This window comes from Salvia miltiorrhiza, chromosome 8, assembly GCF_028751815.1.
Source record: "Salvia miltiorrhiza cultivar Shanhuang (shh) chromosome 8, IMPLAD_Smil_shh, whole genome shotgun sequence".
NCBI classification, from domain to species: domain Eukaryota; kingdom Viridiplantae; phylum Streptophyta; class Magnoliopsida; order Lamiales; family Lamiaceae; genus Salvia; species Salvia miltiorrhiza.
Window position 1 is genome coordinate 54722031 of NC_080394.1, and position 18289 is coordinate 54740319.

General features: G+C 36.2%; 2 protein-coding genes and 1 long non-coding RNA gene across 6 annotated transcripts in view; 2 read left to right on the forward strand and 1 right to left on the reverse strand.

The window, feature by feature from the left end:
• Positions 1 to 1010: 1010 nt before the first annotated feature.
• Positions 1011 to 9518, reverse strand: LOC130999232 (uncharacterized). 4 transcript variants are annotated; one of them, XM_057924742.1, is made up of 18 exons: positions 9342 to 9518; positions 9115 to 9186; positions 8904 to 9018; positions 7974 to 8489; positions 7775 to 7860; positions 6779 to 6933; positions 6268 to 6332; positions 5914 to 6108; positions 5429 to 5483; positions 4819 to 5022; positions 4562 to 4695; positions 3471 to 3651; positions 3289 to 3348; positions 2945 to 3196; positions 2545 to 2803; positions 2264 to 2469; positions 2086 to 2136; positions 1011 to 1751 (listed from the first exon to the last, which is right to left on the reverse strand). In XM_057924742.1, the coding sequence occupies exons 4-18, from the start codon at positions 8228 to 8230 to the stop codon at positions 1461 to 1463; spliced, it is 2451 nt and encodes an 816-aa protein (XP_057780725.1). In that variant the 5' UTR covers positions 8231 to 8489; positions 8904 to 9018; positions 9115 to 9186; positions 9342 to 9518; the 3' UTR covers positions 1011 to 1460. The 4 variants fall into 4 exon arrangements, with proteins under 4 accessions (XP_057780725.1, XP_057780723.1, XP_057780724.1 ...); XM_057924740.1 differs by lacking the exons at positions 8904 to 9018; positions 9115 to 9186 and having other exon boundaries at positions 7974 to 8482; XM_057924741.1 differs by lacking the exons at positions 8904 to 9018; positions 9115 to 9186 and having other exon boundaries at positions 7974 to 8501.
• Positions 9519 to 14504: 4986 nt separating this feature from the next.
• LOC130999233 (uncharacterized) overlaps positions 14505 to 18289 on the forward strand; it is an 11762-nt gene continuing 7977 nt past the window's right edge. The window contains exons 1-3 of the mRNA XM_057924744.1: positions 14505 to 14654; positions 15155 to 15331; positions 16279 to 17541. Of these exons, the coding sequence (XP_057780727.1) occupies positions 14640 to 14654; positions 15155 to 15331; positions 16279 to 17541 (1455 nt within the window). The 5' untranslated portion in view covers positions 14505 to 14639. The remainder of the gene's footprint in view (positions 14655 to 15154; positions 15332 to 16278; positions 17542 to 18289) is intronic.
• Positions 15341 to 16139, forward strand: LOC130999234 (uncharacterized). Its single transcript, XR_009093448.1, has 2 exons — positions 15341 to 15515; positions 15629 to 16139. It is a non-coding gene; the product is annotated as an uncharacterized LOC130999234 (long non-coding RNA).

The window sequence follows — 18289 nt, forward strand, 5'->3', positions numbered from 1 at the left end:
GGAATCAGTGATGCTCAAGCATATTTTTCAAAAATATCATGTCATGAACTAAAATCTCAACTGAAAAAAAAAAAAAAAAAAAAAAAACCCTTGTGTGCTGCGTGTGTTGACCAAATTAACGGTGGAATGATTAGTGACTAAGGCCAAAAGTCTTTAGTTCAAGTTCAAGTGACGTAATCTTTAAATTTCTTTATTTAATATTGTTGATTTATAAATTAAAAAAATCATCTTGTGTGAACTATTTATAGACCATTAATCTTTATAAGATCTATAATTGTCATAAAAAAAATACTTATTAACGTAATAAAAGCCAGTAACATAAAAATCTTTATATGATCTATAATTGTCATAAACAAATCTTAACATAATATATAAAAGCCAATAACATAAAAGAAGTGCCAATGTAATATATCAAAGAATATTAACTTACGAAACTATTACTCCCTTAATTCTATTACAAATATCTCATTACTTTTGAGCATAGAGATTAAAAAATGTGTAATTAGTAGATAAAGCAAATTGATAGAAAAAAAAATTGAAATTTGTAAAAATAAGTATATATAGAGAGAAAGAGTGGGTGATAGGCTCGTTAGTTAATTAGTCTCTTAATTATTTGTCAACAAATGAATGTGGCATTTGTAATGGAACATCCCATTATTGAAATTGAGACATTTGTACTGGGACGAAGAGAATATTAAATAATACTCTCCATGTCCCAGCTTTTAGTATCTAACTTACCTTTTTTTATTGTTCCACATTTTGGTATCCAGTCCTATTTTTAGTAAAAATAGGTGAGACCCTTACTCCACTTTAATTATTTTAACACTCACATAAAAGGTGAGACCCTTATTCCACTCATAACACACCCAATCATTTTGTTAAAACTCGTGTCACTCTCAACTCGATACTAAAAGTTGGGACGGAGGGAGTACTAAATTAGAGAAGCACTAATTATAGTACTATAAAAGTAACCATTTCGAATATACAGCAATAAAAACATGGCAACTAGATTGCAAAGAAAATGGTTTGGGACTCTATTACTGCACATTATCAACCAACTAATAATGTAGTTATAATACAGATCAAAGGAGCTTTACATTAACTATATCATCAATTAAGTACTATTATCTAAGTCTATGGTACAATTTTTAGGCTTTAAATTACCTCTAAACAAACTGTTTTAATTAACCATGCTAGATAAAGATACATATCTGATCAAGGGTGGGTCTCTAGTTGAATTGGATTACAGAAAAAACTAATTTACACTGCAGCTTGTACCTGCCGACGACGAGCGCGTCGCGTCGTAGGGCTTCCACACCGCGCCATCCCCAAGATCCGGTGACACTTGGCCCCTCGCGTAAAAAAAATCGGAGGTCGGATGGCGCTGAATACAGCTCGGATGCCTGAGACACTGTATTCAGGAGGAGGGATTTCGTTTGGAACCCTAACCCGGCAGCGAATCAACGGAACAGTTCTGGGAAGGACCACATTATGAATTTGGCGAAGATGTCCGTCTCGAGGAACTCGATGTGAGCGGCACGTCCGATCAGGGTGTTCAAGTTTCTTCCCTGCAAGGAGATGTCGAAGTTGACATCGCAGCGCAGCAGCACACGGTGCTCGGAGGAAGGCGCTCGTATCTGGTCCAGGTATTCGTTTAGCATCTCAAGGAAGAGTTTGCCCTTCTTCGAGTAGTCTCCGGACGATGCAGGGCACATCTCGATTCTCGCGGAATGATATGGAACATAGCCATCCTGAGAAACAGATTATGAATGAAGTTTCTCCTAATCTCACTTTCCGACCAAATTGAAGCTGACTTGCAGGTACAATGGCTTAGTTTTGTTTTATGCAACCAACGATGTCGTTTTACTATTTTTCAAATCATGCAATTATTTTCTAACTACGCTTCGATTTCCAAACAGTGTGAAAGTCTGTGTATTTGAGAACAAGATTCGGAAGTCATGAGCAAACGAAAATCGGGGCAAAGTTCGTATACGTTAAACCAATTAACCCTAATAGATGTTAGCTATAAGTTGAAAGGAAAAATAGAACAGGGGAAAAAATTAACCAATGAAGAAGGCAAACTACCTGAGGTGAAGATAACAGAATAATGTTTTTGAAATGCTCCAACGTCTTTTCCTGAAAATTTTACAATTCAAGAAAAGATTATATTAGTAACTCGAAAAAAGTTTCGTGCTACTATCGTTAAACTATATATACCACTTCATCTTTCATAAAATGAGAAGAAACTTTTTAAATTTTTTACCTTGCACAGTTTGTATAAGAAAGTATTTTGCAGATCAGGATCATCTGTGAAAGTCAGCTGATGAATACACTGTGTGCCTTTGAGCTTCTTCAAGAGCCACAAACCCCCGTTAAATAACGAGTTTGAACTGTAAAGATAACCAAGATGTGGGCCGGATACTGAGACATACGTGTGCAGGAATCTCAGATATGGTTCCATAATTGTCTCTGCAGAGAGGATGTGAAAATTAGCAACGGGTGAGTCAAGTGAGGGAAGGTTCGTTTGAGCTTTAGAGTCTAAACCTGTAAGTGCAGTTCTTAAAATGATATTCCCGATCGAATGTCCAACGAAGCTAAGCTTGATTGTTCTCAAGATCCCAGATCTAGACGCCTTGTCCATTTTCTTTTTCACGAAAGATACAACTTCTTGTGCTAGCCGCTGACCCATTTCTCTAAAGTCTCCGGATGTTTTATCTTCATTGACTTCCGACATAAGAAATTCTGCCTTTGGGTCTATCAGAAGCCATTGGTTGCGAACAAGCCGCAAGTCCAAATGATGGCCCTGTTGCGATATATATCCTTTTAGAGAAGCCATGTCAACAAATCAAATGAACACAATGTCGCATTTTGTAGCGTTGCGCATATATAAATAGAATACAGTGAAGCCGTCAATTAGATATATTACGAGCACCAAAGAACATGCCTGGAATCCATGGACAAAAACTACAATCTTCAGGACACGACCAGTTTGACGAGTGGTGCCAGATAGCTTGTTTGAGGGGATAGCGTCAACTCCAGCAACAAAGCCATTTGTGTATTTCTGGTCTTGTTGACTGAAATAAAAATTTCCACTGGTTGAACGAGCAGGTGCATTGACAACTCGTTCTACAATCACGATGGGAATGTGTGATGGGTCTCCAAATATATGCAAGTCTTGAATAGAACGATTATTGATCTGCAGTTGGCGATACATTCTCAAAAATCATTCTATTGCTCAAATATCCAACCAATGAGTGAGATGATACCACAATCGTAAAGAAAGCTAACCCTCATTTGTGCAATACTTCGCCTATGAAGCTCTGCCCTCATAGCAGCAGTCTGAGCAGGCTACAGAGAGGGGCCCAAAAAAGTGAAATTTTAAAATAAACTTAACACAAACTGACTGGTGTAGCTAATAAAGAAAATGATGAAAATGTAAAGGAATGAAGTAGTTATGATGATAGAATTACATCGCCAGTTAACTTCCGTCCTCGACCACGTAATCCACGGATGGCGGAATCATCTGCTACACTGCTTATATACTGATGAGGCATCTCAGCTTTAGTGTAAACCATCCAGATTGACCATTCAGCTTTACGATCAACAGCCCACTGGTTGCAAAGAGATTCAAGAATTTTCTTCGCATTAGCCCTGAAATACCCACAAAAATGATTTATGATTACAATTGGACAAATTAGGTTATTGAGAAATACAAGCATGTTCCACAACCACACAATTTCTGAAATAATATATCTTGGTCTACATTCCTAAAAGGTGTGGCTTCTTTGTTCACCTTCTAAAACCTACCAATTGTTGGTGTTAAGAGATAAGTTATGGACTATGATGCAATTTTATCGGCTTTAGCCCTGGCAGAAGAATAAGCTGTACCATCTCAGCAAAACTAAATCTCTATGATATTGGTCCTAATGGGAACATTTTGCATGATAATAACTGTAAAAGAAGCAGGGTTTCCTAATGCCTTACGTCTAATTTTAAAATACATCCAGTCTCAAACGTTCAAATCGCTTCACTAAAGCCCCAATTCTTGGGCAAGGAAGGGAATCCTCCCCGGGATACAGATGGTTTGGCATCAAATTTTAGCACTCGGAAATATTCCTAAGCTTTAGGTAAGGAAAAAGATTCTTCAAACTAGAAATATGGAAGCTACAATCTGGCAACCTAAACCTGTCTCTATCATATCCTTATTCCCTTCCGTAAATTACATCTTAACATATTGAAACATATGGTATACTATTCGTTTATGTAATTATATATACACTATACATGATGTGATTATACACACACAGACACACACATATATATAGGAGGAGGATCACATAGAAAACTTCGCTCCCATAGTATGTAGAACCCAATTTGGATCATTGATCTTTACATAATCTATGGTTGTGATTAAAAGGGCATAATTGTAATATATCAAATGTATTGTCGCAGAAATGCATCACTGTATATAAATAAAATGCATAATCAAAAGATGCATTATTATGATAATATACTATATACTTAGTAATTGACCAGAGCAAGTTTAACTGGAAAGACAAACCTATGGAAGTTGAAAAACGTGCTCCACAAGTAATTCACTTGATTGCCGATCAAATCGAATGACTTGAGCAGCTTTTCTTCAGAGAACGAATAGAGAAAATCATCGTGCTGAAAATCAACTTTGCCATTTTGTTTCTGCGAACAGGAATATAGCAAAAGATTAGGTTGCAAAAGTCAACAAGATACAAAAATAGAATCGATGGGGCCAAAGGTCAGTAAAAGTGACAAGAAGTCCATAGCCTGAAATAACTGGAGAACCTGTGAAACTTTTAGGGGTTTGCTTGAAACGTCCACTGGCACTTCAGCATCTGCCAAGACCTGATCAGATCTTTGAGCGAAACCGAATAATATGCTAGATGAAATATCTTCCATTTCAATGGGTACATCAATAGCCATGCTGAGCTTTTGTAGCTCTTCTAGAAGTATGTCGTGAGCACTTGATAATGCTTTCAGAAGCAAAACCTATTCAAAAGAATAACACAGCAAGAGATTTACATAATGAAAAATGGAAGAGAATGGTTTTTGAAAGTTACACCAGAAGCATCCAATTTGCTACATGAGGCGAACATCAAAAAGCATGTATGCAACAACACATGAGATTAGTCAATGGAAGCTCATATGGAATCATGGATTACTAATTAGAATACAATATCATGATACTCATAGAATATTATGATTTCCATTTTCAATATGAGAATTATGCATACAACAATTGGAGGTTTGGTTGTTTAGATTGGGTCACTGAATAACCAGATTCTAGAGAACGCAACAAAGCGACAGCGTCAGATAGTAAGCAAGCAACAGAAAGAGATATAATAGCTTTATATGATAAAGTTGCATTTATACAAAATCCCACAAGAAAACCTACTTGCTTTGATTTATTGTGCTCCACAGCAAGGTCATGTTTGTCAGCTATAGGATCACTGGGAAAAACAGAAGCTATTGTTACTTCAACAGAATATTCAAAAGAATTTGGCAACAAAAATAAGAATTAAAGCATTGTCTTTCTACTATGTTCAACATTATATTTATTTTCCCTTATTCTTTGTACATTACTTATTCTACATCACCAAAGTGAGGATGTCCAATTATTTATCTCTCTTGTCCTGAAACTTACTCATCGGTACATAAGAAGTTTGTCAACTCCTACTGCTATCCAAACAGTGTAGCATATAATGGAACATGCAATGCTAGATGATATAAATATGAGGACAATGCCTAGAATTATGGTCCAAGCCCACCTAGGTGCATCAGACATGATTATCAACAACAAACTACCAACATTAAAAAGTATATGGCAAAAAACCAAAACAGTTCTGAGCAACTAATAAGGTTTGAAGAAAGAAAACAAACCTGGGTACCTTCAGCGAGGAAGCGTGAACCTCACTTTTCAGCAGACTGGCATGTACACTTGTATCAACTAATACCGCATGAAATGCATCAAAATGAACCGGACAGTAAGCATGCAATCCTAAAAGAGCTTTAGGGGGGAGTCGAAATTCATGGACTGCAGCAGGGGATGTATCCAAACAAGCATCAACGTTAAACCTAGAGCAGTACATTCAAATGACTCAGGTCAAGTTGAAATAGAGCTTAACATATAGGTTGATTAACTCCACTCACTAAAACATATAATGGAAAGGAAACCAGAGTTGTTTCTATGTCATTTCATGAAAATAAATTAAAAAATGGTTTAGATCCGTTAACCTGTTCTCCAAAACAGGCGCATACAAGAGCTCAAACTTCACAATGACAGCAGAGGTTGAAGGATCCTGGAAATTGAAACAACAATTCAGATGCAACATAAACTACAATATGAATAATATAAGTGTGTGACTGTGGGCATGCATGTGTGTGTGACTGGAAAGTAAAACCACACAAAAGAAAATAGGGTGTTCCTGCTCTAAAACAGTGATGGCGTAACAGTTAGCTTTAAACTCTACCTAAATGCGTAGTTGCATCAGTTAAACAATATATATATCAGCTACAGTCACTTTATCATAAACTTTTTTAGACTCTAAGTCAGCTACTGTCACTTCATTAGAATTAATTTTGATTCTATTTTCAGCTTTTACACAATGAGTTAGGCCATCCACTTCATCTTTCTGAGTTTGTTCTTGACCTTGGGAAATTTATAGTATTTATATGCCTAGATAAATTTGTACACATGAATTACATATGTGCCGTGCGCATATCCCAAAAAATAGTAGAACATTACCTCAAGTTTACTGAGAGATAAGTTGAAAGAGACCACCATTGCCAAAAGTATATCCTGTCTCGCATATCTGATTCGAAAAGGTTGTGTTGAAAAGCTATGGTCAGTGTCATCAATTCTCCAGACACCATATATATCATCAGAACCCAAATCAGGTGCTGCTCAGATACAGAAACTATGTCAATACTTCCAACTCTCAGAAAAGCAAAGAAGTCAATCCACTAAGTAAGCAAGACAGCAAGCCTTTTCCAGATCATTATAAGAGATGGGGGAATTTACAAAAGTCCACCATAACATATGGCCTATCTGCAGAAGCTACTGATTAAGTTTGTAGAGTACAAACAGCTCACTAAAGTATCACCAAGACAAAAAACTAGATTGACCTTTCTTTTTATTCCAAAAGTTGCACAAAAAAATTCTGGACTTTATATAGATATCAATTTCAAGAAAAGATGCAAATTTTATATATCAAATTTGCTATGTAGTAATTTAAATTAGAAAACAAGGACAGATATCAGTGAAGTACTTTTAAATTGTTCACTTTAAGGTATAGGGCCCTAGAAGACTACTGACTTTCATAATGAAACCCAAAGGATATTTTGACCCTTCAAAAGAAAGCAAGTACAGGAGCAATGCTTCTCAGCAATTCCTGAGTCAACTCCACAGAATAACAAGTCTAATAGCCATTTCATGAAGACGAATTAACCTGGACAAGGTAGACAGAAAAAGTCTTGCCTTGTCTTGGATAGTTTTGATACAAATAATACAAACAAACGTGTTAGTAGTACACACTAGATTCTTGGGGGGATTAATCTTCTGTGTCTAATTCTTCTCTCAAGTTCATAAGAGGGGAGAACATTAGAATCTGGAAGTTATTCTTCACCTAAGCCCATATTACAGAAGAACTATCAGAAAATTTGCAACAAAAAATATCACAGAGCCACGGATCACCTTAGATGCCAGGAGATCTACCAGTTAAGTAAATGTTAGGACAATTACCTTCATATTGGACGACTCTTGCTGGCGTTCCAAAGGAGCCAGAATCATCATTTTCCCACCTGATCGTAATCTTAAGTTGATACCATCTGAAAAGCCATAAAGTTAAACAAATTAAAAGCAAATAGAAATGCTTAAACACAGTTAAGCATGTTAAAAAAGTACAAGAATGATATATAAATTTATGCTAAATTGAACTCACCCTTGCTGAAACAAGTCAAGGTTGTGAAATCGATGGATGTAAATGGAAATCTCATGTATAGCCCCTAAATGGGGCAATTTAAGTGTTTCGCTATTGTGTTTGATATTGACAGGATTCAATGGAGACTTATGAGGCTGAAGGAACTTTGGCTGATGTAAGGGCTTTGCATCAGGACCATTCAACCTCCTAGGACCCATTGATGATGATTTATTGAAACCATTGATCATCCATTTGAAATGCTGAAGTAAAACTGACATTTATGATATACTTCCCCAGTAGAAGTTAGCATCCCTCCAGTTCCTCAAATCCAAACACAATTCTTTATATCCCTCCAGTTCCTCAAATCCAAACACAATTCTTTATTGGGTTAGGTACTTAGGTTCTTTCCGCAAAACAAGTTTGTAGCATCTCCATAACAAAGAAGCTTCATGTCTGGGAAAAGGGCGTTGAAAACCTTTTCCCCGACTATATGTCTGTCTCTAAAAACCAGCCCCTTCACCAGAGATCTTCTGCACCCTGATACAAAGACTTCATCACTAATATTAAACCAAATGAAGACTTGAGAATACTTGAATTGTGAGAATTACAGAGCACTAACAGGAGACTTGATGCACGAGTTTTCTAAACTTGTTACTAACCACACAGTACACAGATATACATTTCCTGTATGCAACTGAGTTGCCACTGAACAATTGATGTGGGCATCTTATTCCCGAAACTATTGATAGTACCTCAAATAAACATTTTGGAAATTGATTGCCCAATAATTACTGAAAACATCCTCTTACAACATTAAAGATAGATTTTTTAATCTTCTAGAGCTGTACTCAGCGTACTCAGTCATCGGTAAGTGAACATTTCACTACCAATCATGATTAGAAAATCAATGGGTTCTAAATTCCTACTAAATTGTCAGATGAAATAACTTACTACATCAAATCCCCCCACCACAAACACCAGACTAAGGCAAGCAGGCTAGAAATCTAGCATTTTGGCATCAGTAGCCACGGCTTCGTTTGCACTGGGACAAAATTCCTGCATTACTCTACATCCAAGCAAAAGAGGATCTACCAAGATCAAAACTTTTGCAAACATCAAACTGTTAACAAACCCCAATAACAAGTTCGAAGCTCAATTATACCGCATTTGTATACTTATACTTCGGTTCTCGTATAATTAAACTTAAAACCAAGTCCTCAACATAGCCAAAGACCTACAAGCAACCAAAAATTTAAGCAATACAATTAACAATTAGAGGGAAAACTAAATTCCAGCGAAATGAGACAACCAATTAAAAAAACTATTTCGAGGCATTGTAGTAGAATCCGCTGATCTCAATAACAGAGTCTTGATAATGAGATGACAAACCTGGATGATTAGCAGTTGAGAGGTGGTGAAAAGAGAGGAGAGGCGCCTTGATCCCTGCGGCGGCGCGTGGGAGGAGTGGCGGTGAAAGAGACAAGAGAGGGGAGTTTTAAGCCGTAAGGTCGTGTTTGGGCAGCTCAGTTAACTACGAGGAAGCTTGGATAACAACTGGCATCTCTTGTTATTTTCCTCCTTTCTTATTTTTTATACTACTATTTTTCTTTTTCTCTTTATTCAAAGGGTATATTTGATAGTCTAAAATTATCCCTCCGTCCACAAAAAAATATAATGTGATTTGGATGACACAAATTTTAATAAATAGATTATAAAAAATACTCTTTTTGTTATGACTATCTTAAGATTTTTCTTTGGCACGAGAATTAAAAAAATACTCCCTCCGTCCGTCAAAAGTATTCCACTTTGGCCGGGCACGGAGTTTAATAAAATGTGTGATGATGTTGATGTAGTGGAGAAAGGGCCCCACCACTTTATGAGATGTGTGGTTGAGATTGAATTTGGGGTGGGTTTTTTGTAAATAAAGAGTGTTTGTAAATTGTAAGGATAAAATATAAAGGTGGAGGGTGGGACCATGGCTTAAAAAGGAAAGTGGAATACTTTTTGCGGACGTCAAATATAGTAATTGTGGAATACTTTTGGCGGACGGAGGGAGTAGTATTTTACGTGCCGATGAAAAGTAAAAAGGTGAATAAAAAGTAAATTTTTTGTCAAAGAAAAAAATATCTTAAGAGTGGAACGTTTGAAATAGATTTAATATGTTAGATAATTGACTTATAGTGTGAATGTGATTTAAAAGATAACGAATAATTAAAGAAAGACTATAATTTTCGAAGATGGAAAAAGTATTAATATATGTAGCACAACAAACATTCACATTGTGTATTATTTACTATTCCCTCCATCCCACGAATTTTGAGTGACTTTGCTTTTTCGGTCGTCCCACGAATTTTATATGGCAAAAAAAATTTCATTTATTCAATTTTTCACTTTTTCACCTACAACACTAAATACTATTTTCTTAATTTTCGTGTTGAAAAGAATTGACTCAAGATTCACGGGACGGAAGCAGTATATTATTTATATTTATTTGGTGATGCATGCTGAAATTATTTGGCGTTTGTGACTATGCTTTAGGAAACATTTGGTAATGGAGATGTATTATGATATGCGTACGGACGAATCACGCAATTTTTTTTAGTGAAATTATTCAAATTTAAATCGATGAATCAGTAGTATATTTTCACGATTTAAGATATGAAATAACTTTTATTTTATATAAAATATGTACTTAAAATATGAATCATTTCAACCAAAAAAAAAATAACTTTTACTTAAATTATGAAGATTTATGATGGATATTATTTTTTTAGTTCACCATTTTTAATAATGAACTGACAATGTTTTATAGGGAATTCTAGTGATTTTTTAATGTTTTTCAGTAAAGTATTAATTAGGCTTTACCATTTTTTTAATAGGACTGATTATTATTTCTTGTTTTTTAGCATTGTTAAAAATGACCTATTGACTTTACTACCTTATTGTTTTTTGAGAGGACTTTACTACCTTATTGTTAACTTGTTTAATTATTATTAATTTTAGTTAATGATTGTTAGTTAAGTCCGCTGTTTATTTGGACGAGTTCTAACCAACATGAATAGGGATTATTAATGTACCAATTATTTATTTTTCCTCATGAAGCAAAAAATTATTATAATTTTTTTATATATTTTATATCTTTCAATTATTAGGTGCAAATAATGATGAATAGTGGATGAGTTATTTTAACATGGTTAGCCTCACATGTTTACGAGAAAATACAAATAATATTTTTCCAATACTTATTTTTCACCCTATACGATGGCTCTAATTTAATAATAAAAGTAGGATGTTTAATATGTTTTGAAAAATACATATAGAACGGATAGATAAATATTGGCTTTTCCTAAATATTTTATATAAATCGGTGAATATCGAAAATAAATAAATTTGAAATTTCAAAATTACGCACCGTGCAAAATATAAGCAAAGTCATATTTAATTTTTTTTGGGAGGAAACTTACCAAACATTTGAAAGGACTCATCGTTGAAAATCCTAATGCAAGCAATCTAATGCGACTAAGTTGTGTTAAATATCGTGATGTGTTTCAATGAATTATAGCAACATTTTCCAATATTATGTAAAATGTACCAAATCGAATTTCATTATAATTTTTTTAGCCATAATATATTTTTGAAACACCAATTGTAAGATGCAACATCCAAGCGGTACACATGAAATTTCATAGATTTGATATATAGAAATACATATGTTTACTCTCACAAATCACAAATAGCGATTGCATATTTATCGTTATATGCAATAATAGTACAAAAATTACAAACACTCTAGAGATTCATCAATTACTAATGCTCATAAAATTCCAATAGCTCGGTAACATCCTACAATTTCATGCATTGGCACCAGCGACATAGCCAGACTTTTCAGTAGGGATGTCAATCGGGCCAACCAACTCGGTTTCGGGTTATTTTCGGTTCGGGCTAGTCGGTTTTTTTATTTTTCGGGCTAAAATTTTTCGACCCTAACCCTAACCCACTCGGTTTCGGGCTAGCCCGTTCGGGCCCACAAATTTATGATTTTTTATATGTATAATTTTTTTATATGGATAATCATATTATTGTAATAAAAATATGTCGTGCTTTTTAAATCAAAATATTTCGCCTTATTTTAGATACAAAAATTAGTGCTATTTTAATGTAAATTTACATAATATCTAATTTTAACTTTGATTCCGATAAAAAATGTATATAGATATAACATAAATTACTATCTTTCTTTGACTTTTATATCATAAATATTTATTATTAATCGTTAGAAAAAATCAAAACATATTATACAAGCATCAAAATGTTATTATCAAATTAAAAAGTAAAGTATTAAAGTTTAGAAATCAATTATTAAGAAAATGTTCGGTTAATCGGGCCAACCCACTCAGTTTTCGGGCCAACCCTATCGGGCTCGGGCTATTTTCGGTTCGGGTCATTCAGGTTAAATTTTTTTCGGGCTAAAAATTTTCAGCCCCTAACCCACCTTTTTTATCTGTCTATTCGGGTCGACTCGTCGGTTTCGGACTTTTTTTACATCCCTACTTTTCAGTTTGGGGGGCAAATACTCTATTCGTCCCAACTTATTTGATCAATATTCATTTTTTGACCTTCCCAGCTAAATTTATTTCAATTTTCTAATATGAAATGAACATAAGCAAATAAATATCTCATCACTTATTTATTTTATTACCAAATACACTTATTTTGATGGAAAAACAGAGAAAAATATAGTTTCACCCATTTTCCACTATTTTCACATGTTTACGTACTATGATGAAATATTTTCACTGGCCAGAGTGGAATATTTTATCGGGCATCCCTTTTTCACTCATTTTCTCTTCAATGTTGGATAATATTATCCTAAGATAGGGGTGTGAAAATATTTTTCAACATTTTCTCATCTTTTCATTTATAGCAAAACATATGATAAAAAAAAGAGAAAAATATATTTTCTCACCTTTTCTTATTCATCATTTTCCAATGAAATTTTTTACAACCAAAGTAAACGCACCCTTAAAACACTAGTTTTACAATCATTCAATAGCTCATCTCCTATACGTAGAGAAAAATTGAGATTATTACTAAAATAAGAATATTTATGTATTTATTTAATATTAAATGTGAAATTACTAAAATATCCCTAGTTTTTTTTTTTAATTTCCAGTGGGGCCCAGTGCCCCCACCCCTTCCCCCCCTTGGCTACGTCAATGATTGGCACAATGTGATATTTCCAGCATTTTTTTTGCTAACATCAATATTATGACCGATCTGGCGGCAACTTAAAAATATTTTCAGTTATCAATGCATGTCATTTTGAAATTTTAACGATGAAAGTTTTATACACCATATATGACCACTGCGATCAAAATGAACTTATATAACGATAATCAACGATCTCTCATTTGTATTGAAATTCATTATTCAAATTTGAAGTTTGGTAAAATTGAAAAATAAAAGCAGATGAGGGCCCCGTTAGAGGCCCAAGTTCGCAAGGCAAAATATATCAAAATTAACAGTATGATTGATTATGTCTATCTCCATTACCTTCACCATCCACACATTAAAGCTTGCTTCGTCTTTGCACGAGGTCGACATTCTTCCACCACCACAAAAATCCATCCCGCCCCAACAAACACCATGCTTCCACCGCCGCTAGCGTAGATGATAGGGCTAGAGCCATATATAGTGTTTGGCATACTGCGACATCGGCAAAGCAATGCGAGTAGCAGAAGCAGTACATTAAACTGTGGTACGAAGAGAAGAATGCGAGAGGATGTAGACCGTTCGGAATGAGAACAGATATCTCCCGAAGCTAAAACTCTCTGACGACATAGAGCGGTTTATGTACAATGTGGTGGCCATCAACAGAGAAATCAAGTGCGCAAAAAAGAGAAATTGGAATTTTTTTAATAAAATATATTAATTGTCACCTATCAAACATCGATAGTATTAAGGGACACCACGCACATACACCTCGATATATATTTGAAAAATCTAATACTCCCTCCGTCCACTAATTGAAGGCATTCTTTCCTTTTTGAGACGTCCATCAACTCAAGGCCTATCCATTTTTAGTAAGTTTTTATTTATATTTAATTGGTGGGTCCCAAAACAATACACTTTTTATCCACTCAACTAATAAACAATACATTAATTATAGGTCTCTTTCTCCACTCAACTAATAAAATACAATTTTTCTTAAAGCCCGTATTTTGCTCATTAGGTCATGAATTAGTGGACGGAGAGAGTATACTTCATGAGATACAACATGAAAACAAAATCTAAAAAAAAAAAATGCACAAACAAGCAACACAAGTACACAACATTAAATGCAATATCGCGATTCGCGACCAAATCCTTTTCCCTCCAAAAGCCACCTCCATGCAGTGGGACACGTGTCGGCTCCACAGAACCGCCACATCAGCTCGCGGGACCCACCGGCGGGGCCACCAGGCGTGGCCGCATCCTAACCTGGCATGGTGCCTTCCGTAAATACGCCTCCCTCTCAAGGGCAAAATGGTAATTTCGCAAACCGAAGTTTCAATTCATAACAGACAGCTCTGCTGAGCAAGTGCATAAATTAAAAGACCAAAACAAACTGAAAGAAAGCTATTTTCCGGTCTGAAAAACCTCAAGCAGAAAAAAAGTTTTGATTTTTTCAAGGAAGGAAATCCGATTATGGACGCCGACGAGGTAAATTTCGCCGCGGATTTGGGGAATTCCGGCGCGGCGGAGCCCCTTTTTTCATTTCTTGCAACGGCACTACCAACTACCTAACTGATTCTTTATTTAATTTTCCCTTTTTTTTCCGAGTTGCTGCATTCATTCTATGTGGGTTTTGGATTCTGCTTCGTTTACTTTCTTCTCATCTTTTGATGGGTTTTCCTTTTTCTTTATTTTGGGTTTGGGAGTTTTTTTGGGTTTATGTGTTTTTGAAAACTTGTACGACTTCTTTTTGTTGCTTGCAAAATGGTGGTGTTTCTTTCATCTTCATTTGATGATTTAATGGTGGAAAGGTGTGATTTTTAGTTGATCCCTTGTTGCAAATGGGGGAAATTTTGGTACTTGCTCATAGCTTTCTTGAGATCTTTCTAGCTGTGAATGATTTTTTTGCTTAGACATGCAGGAGTGAGAATTTCTTGGAAGGGGGTTTGCTAATGTATTTATTATCTGATTTTGGAATGTTTTGGCAGAAATTGACGGCGTTGAAGAAGGCATATGCTGATATAATATTGGGGATATCTAAGGAGGCAGCGGCGAGGGTTATGGCCTCGGAGAAGAAGTCAGTAAGGTTTCAGCACGAGCTGAAGGCCACGAAGGAGGAGGGCGTGCGAATGCTGATGCGTCTCAAGCATATGATGGATGCTCAGGTGAATCATCTGAAGCTGAACTGATCTGTTGTTTGAATTTTTCGAGTTATTGTGATGGTTTCGATTAATTGGAGGTCTCTCTCTGGCTAGGGTTGGGGCTGTTTTCGATGACTTTTTGATTGAATGTGCTTCTTATAGGGTATTGCGTTGCAGCTGTTTTGTATTTGAGGTTTTTCTGTTGATGGTTTGTACTTTGTATTTATGGTTTTAGTATTTATGCGCGTTTTTGAGCCTTGGCTCTTTGGCAGTTTCATGGTTGATCAATTGATTATTGCCTGTGGATGGATTTAAATGTAGGTTTCGTAAGGAGCTAAGCATGTTTTGTGTCCACTGAACTATTCGATTTTTTAGTGAAAGTGGGCTTTTTTGTTGTGATGACATGTCGGTGAATCAAGTGTAACTTTGCAACTCATGGGATTCATGACAAGATTTTGCTCAAATGGTGCTAAAATGGAATTGAGATCAGCCACATGTTTTTGTCTTTTCTACCTCTCTCAAAGTCGAAGCATTTGTTGATAGTGATGGATTATCTCGGGAAATAGGGCAAGATCATATAATTTATCTCTGCACCTAGCCAATGTATATTAATGTTAACTCAAATAAATTGACCTGTTTCTTTCTTTATGTTGTCAATCTTTAGAAGTCTGTATTCATGGGATTCAAGAAAAGATATTATTCAAAATGGAGTGAAAATTCGAGAGAATGGCATTCTTTGCTACATGCCATAACTCAAATTTAGTACTTCCATTAATGTCTCCTCTTCTTGGTATGTTTGAATAATGATGATACACGCTTGGTATTTCTTTCATCTTTATTTGTCTTGCATTGGTGCATTGGTTTAGTTTGACTTCTTCTTCTTTGATATATACAGTACTTTTTATTTTACCTCAATTACCCTTGGCACATTTCTCGTTTTTTGTTGCTGACATATTTGGTGAACCTCACAGAATAGTGAAGCTGAAGCAGCAGCCTTGCATCAGCAGAATAAGATTGATGAGCTCGAAGCTCAACTTCAGGAAGCTGAAGATATTGTAAGAGATCTCAGAGACGAGTTGGCAGACGTGCAAGCTGAACTGGAAAGGACGAAGAGCGAAAGTTCACATCACGTAGTTAAGCCCAATAGTGCTTGTTCGGTGGAAATGCCGGCAGATGATAAAATTTCTTCATACCAATCCTATGAATACCTTCCTCCTAATAAATCTTCTGTAGCTGTTGGTGCAACAGTTCCATATTCGGTCCAGAGAAATGAATGCCACAAATGCTATACCAAGATAGCTTGCACATGTGGTGCGTATATTAGGAACCGAGATTTGCCTTCTATAATATTAAGAGGCAAAGATTCTGGGCGCTACAGAAATGGATGTACACAGAGAATCCGTGCATGTGAAAGGAATCATTTAGGTAGGGATTTGTGTCTCTCGGAGGAAACAGACAAAGCGACAGACAAGAAGAATGGTACGGAGCAGATGGAAGGTAGACACTCATCTGAGGGACCGGCTTCCGGGGGTAAAATTCTGAGTGAACTTGAGAAGAAACTATTGGCAGAAATCAACCTCGGCACCTTTCAATCCTTTCGTCAGAAAAGGAAGAGAGCTGCTAGACGAAGAAAAGTGATAAAATCGTTGGCAGGGAAAGAGCATTCTCTGTTGCAAAAGCCCGGTCAGTTGCCTGCACATTCGGAGACCAGGGACGGTATTCCAGCAAATGTGAGTGCTGAAAATCCTTCTGAGTTAGGTCCAAGATCGTTGGGAGATGAAGCTGAACAGCAAACCCAGCAGGGATGTACAAAAGCCACTGAGGATAACTCAAAGATTGTGGAACTTTGTGATTCAGCAGTGCCGATGGATGGAGGAGTGAACGAGAAAATTATACCTTTGGAGTTGATAGCTGGGTGTTTGGAGAGTTTGCCTACCGATGGTAAAACGGATGTAGGAAAAGAGGATGTGCCATCTCATAGTTTAGAATCGAATTCTTTTGATATCACTAAAGGTCTTTCCAGCCGACCTGCTAGGGAAAGAATATTCAAATACACATTTCAAAGGAAACGGAAGAGAGAAGCTTTGGTTGTATCTGAAGTGAATGGCTCTTGTGAGACTGAGAAGAAAATCCGAGACGAGCAAATTGGTGACCTGAAGCAGGAGCAATCCAAGCTGAGCTTGTTAAAGGAGTCATCACGAGACCGTAGGCGACTAGCTCAAGTTGCTCGACAGGTTGGTAACTTTGAAACCTTAAACCGTACCTAAACACCTAAACTCTTTTGTGCTTCATTATGCATGCATATCCACAACGTATATAGTGGTACTAGTTGGAAAAAAAATGGACCTTCCAAGTTTTTACAGCCCCATAGTTCCCTCTAACTGCAGTTTTATTGAATTCTGAGGTTGGCCAGTTCCTTCATTGGCGTGCATTCCCTCGTTTCCTCTTAGTAGTCTTCATTTGACACGAAGGTGTCTCGCATATTGACTTTACCATTATTTTACAAGTTCCATATAATGATGTGAGTACATTCCCTACTTTCTCTCCTGTGGAAAGTGTCTTTGCCTCACAAAACCCGTCTTAGGACTGCTATAGGTGAAAGAAGGTAACACGACCGTGGAACTACCTAACCTCAAAGGCACCAATAGAACTACTAAAAACTAGACTGTCTTAAGTTACCACTCTCATCTTCTTATTCATGAAGAAAAACCGGATTCCCTTATTTGTGTAACCTACGTCACTTTCATAGCCGATGACCATAATTCTATCTATCTGGATAAAGTGGGGAAGAGAGAGAGAGAGAGACTTGCTGAAAGATACTGATAAGTGATGATGATGGGGCTGATGGCTATGATTGGGGCTCGAGGGACGTGGGTGCCTGAAAGCATTCCGTGGTTCTGATTCCACTCTGCTGGAATACAAAATCCACGTTAAAATCTTTTGTGCTGATTGTCTAATAGTTGACAGAAGCCATCCACCGCT

Excerpts from the sequence above, each read along its gene's own strand:
- LOC130999232 (XM_057924740.1), bottom strand. The coding sequence starts at position 8,230 with ATGTCAGTTTTACTTCAGCATTTCAAATGGATGATCAATGGTTTCAAT. Across the intron at positions 7,861-7,973 it reads CTTGACTTGTTTCAGCAAGG|ATGGTATCAACTTAAGATTA; the intron begins GTGAGTTCAATT and ends ATGGCTTTTCAG. Across the intron at positions 6,109-6,267 it reads GCGCCTGTTTTGGAGAACAG|GTTTAACGTTGATGCTTGTT; the intron begins GTTAACGGATCT and ends GTACTGCTCTAG.